The sequence below is a fragment of the Lethenteron reissneri genome, unplaced genomic scaffold, assembly GCF_015708825.2.
Source record: "Lethenteron reissneri isolate LAM-NWPU_2019-01 unplaced genomic scaffold, ASM1570882v1 scaffold_1205, whole genome shotgun sequence".
In the NCBI taxonomy this organism is placed as follows: Eukaryota; Metazoa; Chordata; class Hyperoartia; order Petromyzontiformes; family Petromyzontidae; genus Lethenteron; species Lethenteron reissneri.
This window is the reverse complement of record NW_026890899.1, coordinates 40,198-46,275: the sequence shown is the minus strand read 5'-3', so window position 1 is coordinate 46,275 and position 6,078 is coordinate 40,198. Positions and strand designations below refer to the sequence as shown.

The 6,078-nt window shown below is 55.5% G+C and overlaps 1 protein-coding gene across 1 annotated transcript; it reads right to left on the bottom strand.

Moving 5' to 3' along the window:
* Positions 1 to 85: 85 nt before the first annotated feature.
* LOC133361709 (trinucleotide repeat-containing gene 18 protein-like) lies at positions 86 to 5,407 on the bottom strand (the record flags this gene model as incomplete). The annotated part of the gene is made up of 5 exons (XM_061580712.1): positions 5,104 to 5,407; positions 2,332 to 2,434; positions 1,551 to 1,768; positions 1,015 to 1,164; positions 86 to 291 (listed from the first exon to the last, which is right to left on the bottom strand). Coding segments are annotated over exons 3-5 (468 nt in total), but the record flags the coding sequence as incomplete, so codon positions are not given.
* Between the last annotated feature and the right edge of the window lie 671 nt (positions 5,408 to 6,078).

The window sequence follows — 6,078 nt, the reverse complement described above, 5'->3', positions numbered from 1 at the left end:
AACACACACGGCACTCGAAAAAATATTCAGCAGCCGACAAACTTGGGGTATACCGACCTTGCTGTACCACCCCACAGCCACTCGCCTGCATGTGCGGAGTGTGCTGCAGCTGCAGGGCATGGGCGTGGGCGCTGGCTGCCGCGGCCTGTTGATGAGCCACGTACAGCTCATGCTGGCGCAGCATTGTCTGGTAGGTGAGCGACAGGGGGTGGTGGTGGTGGGGGGCGGGCGCCCCCCCTGCCAGCAGCGGTGGCCACAGCGGGGGTGGCGTTCGCTCCAGAAGTTCTGCCGCTGGCAGAGGGGAAACGGGGTCATCACAAGGACGCATACAGTGCCGGTTACGAGGGCTATATGACCATACTTCACCCCGTTGGTCAGTGCGGAGGAGATTAACGTGGGTGACCCAGCACCATTTCAGACAGCGCTGGCCACTGGACATCAGCCGTCACGGGCTTGGTTCGTAGAGCACCATGCGATCACACCGAGAGAGATTGCTTGGTATGCAGCCCAGTGGGAGGGAGGGGTTCTCCTATCACTGGTCGACGGGACCTAGTGGATGCGATGCTCTAGTTCAGGGCGGGGAACCTTTTTTCTGCCAAGGGCCATTTAGATATTTATAACATCATTCGCGGGCCATACAAAATTATCAACTTAAAAATTTGCCTTTTATATTTGGTCAAGCATTTAATTAACTCACCCCCCTAATGCGATGGCTGGAACTGCTTCTCTTTGGTGAAGCGCGTGATGTTAGCTGCTATTGATGATGTTGCTACTCGGAACTGCTTTTCCAGGTTTCTCCGAGACTTATTGAATTTCGAGTCCCGCCTGCGGTTGCCTCGGCAGTGCCAGACCAAATGATTTCGCGGGCCTTATACAGCCCGCGGGCCGGACGTTCCCCACCCCTGCTCTAGGCCCAAACCTTAAGCAGACAGCCTCAAAACCGAGCCTCGGGATATAGTGGGTGTGTGGGCGTATGCGTGCGTGCAGGGCCGCATGTGGAGGTGTCCATGCTACCGTAGTGAGAGGGGAAGTCGGTGGGCACCACTACGAGGTGGCCCGTGGCTGGGTCACGCGCAAGCTGGTAGTTCGGAGTGGCAGGCGGCGCCGCCAGGCCGGGAGGGAACGCTCCTGCCATACTCTGGTGGAGAGAGAAGCCACCCAGGCCTGGGCACACACGCAAGGGGAGGGACGCACCAGTGATTTACCTATGCCAAAACGCAGTCAGTCAATCTGCAGCCGGCATCTACGGTTAAAATAATTGTCTACGAGGCCTGTCCATAAAACAAGGTACGATGTGGAGTTATACATGCTAGCATAGACTCAGAGAGCTATAGACCCACATATGTAAAAGATGAAATGGTAGATCTGTTGTGTCCGAGTTTCTGCGGGAGTATATCGGTCTATGCATGTCAAAGAGTCTACGGGAGGGAGAGAGGCACACTCGTAGGAAGTTGAGACGAGGAAGATCTTCAATCATGGACTTGAACAGGGGCAGGGAGTGCACAGTATGGGCTCTGAAAAAGGCGGGGCCCACGGGTGGAAGCGCTCACCGTAGGGTGGTGCCCCGAGCCAAAGCGAGGGACTTTCGGTCCTCGGCAGCCAATGGTGCGGGGCGACGTGAGCGTGCGGCGCATTGAGCTCTCCCCACTGGCCAGCGTGCATGATGGGGGCAGCCCCCCCTCCAGTGGTCACCACGAGGTTGGGGTCCAGGTCGGCGAACGAGGTAGGCCTGAGGCTGCGCGCAAACTCTGCCAACTCCTTGTTCTCCCTGTTCCCAGAGACGCCCCACCCCCCCAGCACAGAGGGGTACGAGCACAAACGAGATTCAGAGTCGTCAAAATCGCCCACCCTTGAACTACAAAACGCTCAATATCAAGTTAAAAGGTTAAAGTCACGCATTTTTTTTTCTGCCCAAAATCGTAAACATTTAGATTCTGTACGCAAATTTTGCTTTTAAACTGTTTGCTTAAATCGTGGGATTACCCAGTGTGCCAGGCATTTGCATCGGGAACACTGCCCGCTTCAATCATTGGCCAACACCAATCCCGATATGCCACGTTCCGTTCACAACCTCCAAGTTGCTTACTCCATTCGTCACCCCACACCACTACTTGTATTACAACCTCACCTTTCAAAAAAGACAGCAACACGCACCAATAGTGCCATGGTGGGTGGGGGTCGGGGGATTGCATTAATTTCCTACAGTGTCCCGAGCAAGTTATGGAAACTCCATATTCCTGCAGCGAGGGCAGTTTACACCCAGGACGAGTGTCATTGGAGAGCGAAGGAGGTGGAGCGGACGATGCATTTCGGGGGCTAAAGGGGCTTCACCTGAGCAGCTGCTCACGCTCCCGCGCTCGCTCAGTTGCATGGTCACGTGCCGCCCTCTCCTCCTCCTCCTGTGCTTCTGGCACTGGGCCTGCGTGGACACAGCCTGCACGCACACAAAGACATAGACCCCCTGTATAGCCTTAACAGGACTGCTGGGATAAGTGCTGTTAGCGAGTAGTAGCTCGGAAGGCCATGACATATGGGGTTGGGAGGGGGTGGCCAGCACCACGCCTGGCCACTTTTGTTTCCCCCTAGTGGCGATGTTGACGACAAGCACACCAGTAAACCGAGGCGGGGCCCAGGACCAGACGCACACGTATGGACACAAATGGTTACTTAAAAAGATACGCGGATATGTATGCACATACGGGTATGGTACATGGAAGTACAGATGCAGACAGATGGACAAACACAGATCCATAGAAAAGACAAGATACAAAAAAGTAGTGGCTGGCACTAAAACACTGCCCCACCACACACGCGCAGGGCTACCTGCCTTACACACCACGGAGACCCCGACCCTACGCATACCACCACAACCGCCATTCAGTGGAGGCGACGTCACCAGGGCGATGTGCCAGGCAAGGTGGACACCGCGCAATCCACAAACCTCGGCACCACGAACACCACCACTGCCCACACCATAGATACCACCGGTCAAAACCACACTACGTCATGCTCTTGCAGTGCTGCGAGCGAGCACCTATTAATGCCGACGTACACCGTGCTGTTGTTGTGCATCGATGCGTTGTCACCTGGCGTTCCCGGCTGAAAACCGAGACGTGGAGGTCGCGCGAAAGTGGAGATTGGTGCGAGAAGTTCCCCCCCCCCCAATGCCCCTGACCCCCCCCCACGAACCTCCAATTGCCCCCCACCTCACACTCCTCCCTCCATGCCACTCCCCGTTGGCAGAGGCTCCTCCGCACACCGCCTTTGTATTTCTCAAACAGATCGGAGCAGAGTCGAGACGGGTGAAGCCCTCCATTGGGCCGCCACCCATTCTTCTCCGCCACCCCCCCCCCCCCACACCGAATCTCTCCCTTCCCCCAGCTGACCGTGTCGTACACTCCCTTACCGAAAGCCCAAGCGTTCGTGAGCTCTTCTCCGCTTCCCTCTCACCTCTCCCATAAGTGCCACGGTGGCGAGATAGTAACTACCTCTAGATTTGAAGCTTTCGTGACTGCAAGGATTCACTCTTAGTTCTTTCGGTAAAGTCACGTAGGTAAAAAAATGAAATAAAAATTTTAATTTCATTTTTTTACCTACGTGACTTTACCGAAAAAACAAAGAGTAATAACTACCTCACTTGGTATGCAAGAGGTCGTGGGTTCGATTCAGACACCCATTGTGGATTTCAAGTGTGCGTGCCTCTCGCTCAGAATTTTTTTTTCTATCCAGGTCGTCTGGTTTTTCCCCCTCCACATTTTAGACATACGTGAGAGTGTTTGGCTGCCACTATAAATTCCCACAAGCCACTTCGTTGCACCATCCTTTGTGGCCAGGTTCGCTTCTGAAAAAGATCTACATAGCTCAGGTGGGCTTTAGCTGGTAAATAAAAATGGTTTAGTTTATAGTTTTATTCACATTAGGACCCAAAGACTCAGATAGAAACCAGATGCATTCTAAGACCATGCTAATTACATGTTTGTTTCAGAGTTGACTATGTACGGTTTGAAAAGGTCACACAAATTCATGCGCCCACTGTTTGGCGTAGCATCTTGAGCTGCGACCACATTCGAACGCTGCACAAATCCAAAAAGTTTTGCCTTTATAAAAACCACGCACAAAATAACTTTGCTCGTCCAGAGACTCATTTTTCAGGAGGGTCCTGCCATACTGGGATGATTGACCAATTACATTATTAATGGCGAGTGTTTGGCTTTGTGCGAGGAAATCGGAGAAGCTGGGAAACAACCCATGCAATGTTCTACCCAGTCTGTCCGTCCGCATCCGTTGTTCCGTCCGTTCCCCCGTCTATCTATTTATTCACTCTTACTTCCGTGCCTCTAGTGTTCCGTCCACAATTATGCTTCGGTCCTGGATGCATTTTCCAGTCTCTCTTCATTAGTCTGTCCCTGCACCTCACCACATGTGCCACGATCTTTGCCTCTTCATATGCGTCAGTCCCTCTGGTCTCTCCGTGCCTCTGCAAGTGCCCGCGTCTGTCAGTACGGGGCCCATTTCCCCGTAACCTGTTTGCGCTCTGCTGCAGATTAAAATCTGCCGGTGCGGCGTCACGATAGCGAATTAAATTAAACCGCGCCGCTCACCGCGACGGTGGCAGTGCAACAATGGCGCTATTGAGCAGACAGCTGCGTACACATGATCTCATCTCCTGCGCTCAGAAAAAAGCATCGTGGCAAACGCCACTTAATTTTAAAACGCGCGCGTACAGGAACACACACGTATGCAGGCACACACGCACCACGGACAAAGAACCCCCTATGGCCTCAAACTGGTTGGGGTAAGTGTAGCTAGCGAGCACCTATGAAGGCCAAAGTGGCGTGGCCAGAACCACGTCGAGCAGCCCTATGACCTTTTTTCAAAATGTACAACTTCAGCAGTGCTGGTTGTTGCTGGCCAGAGGAAACAGAATCAGTGCAATATGAAGTCATGCATACATAGAGATGAGGACACAGGGACAGACAGTTGGTCTGGTTAGAGCAGGCAAGGTTGCACCTCCGATTAGCGCAGTTAGCTACGTACGTTCCTAAAAGAAGTTCAACATGCAAGGTCAAGTTTAGCTAAGGTCTCGGATCAAGTGGGTCTTACCCTTGGGTATGCCGGTAGGAGTTGGGTGCCGCACCCTGCGATCGGATGTCTGGAACCCACCGCCACTTCCACCACCATCGCCACCACCGCCGGCTGACGCGGCAGCACCACCAGACGAGGCTGTGCAGGAGGGTGCCGGCCCGAGACTTCAGAACAGTGTGGTGCTGCTGGTTATGGCTGTTATTGTCATAGTTATGGCGATTGTCATCGTGGTGCTGCTGATGGTTATTGTTGTGGTGGTGGGGGTGATCCCCCCTCTGCCTGGCAACCGCCACGGCGATACCAACGGGCGGGTGTCTAACCTCGCCAGCGCCGACTGAAGGGCGGCCGCGTCGCTTGGTGGGTGGCACGCGTCACCGCAAGCACTGGAAGTGTCCGGCCCCGCCGTGCCGTCGGGGCCTCGCGGCACCGGCCCAGCCCGCCGAACGGACTTCTCTGACCGGAGGCGGCAGTGGCACCGTTGGACGGCACAAACGGTGACGGCGATGAAGACAGCGACGACGAAGCCGACGCCGACGAGGAGAACGAGTCGCTGTACTGCAGGAGGCCTCTGATAGCCGGCGTCGCCAGGCGTGGGTTCCGGCGCCAGCAGCACGGGCGGCCGCTGCGTTTGCCACGCGGCGAGGTCGTACCGGGCAGCGGCACCACCACCATCGGGGTCCTGGTGGCCCGCCGACAGCATGTACGTGGGCGCCACCGGACGGTGCTCACCAGAACTGCCATGGGCTACCGAGTTGTGGTGCAGCCGCCCTGTGGCCCAGCCCGCATGATGCATAGGAGCTAATGGCGCCGGCACACTGGCGCTCCTTGGGCTTTGCCGATCTCACCCCGGCGCCCACCGCGTCGTCCCTCTCGTCCGGGGCGAACCCGTCTCCGCCGACACCCATGGAGTGCGACCGCACCACCCTCGCCAGTTTGGCATCGCCGGATCTCGTCATATCGCCGGCACCGCCGTCACCAACTCTGCCTGGCGGT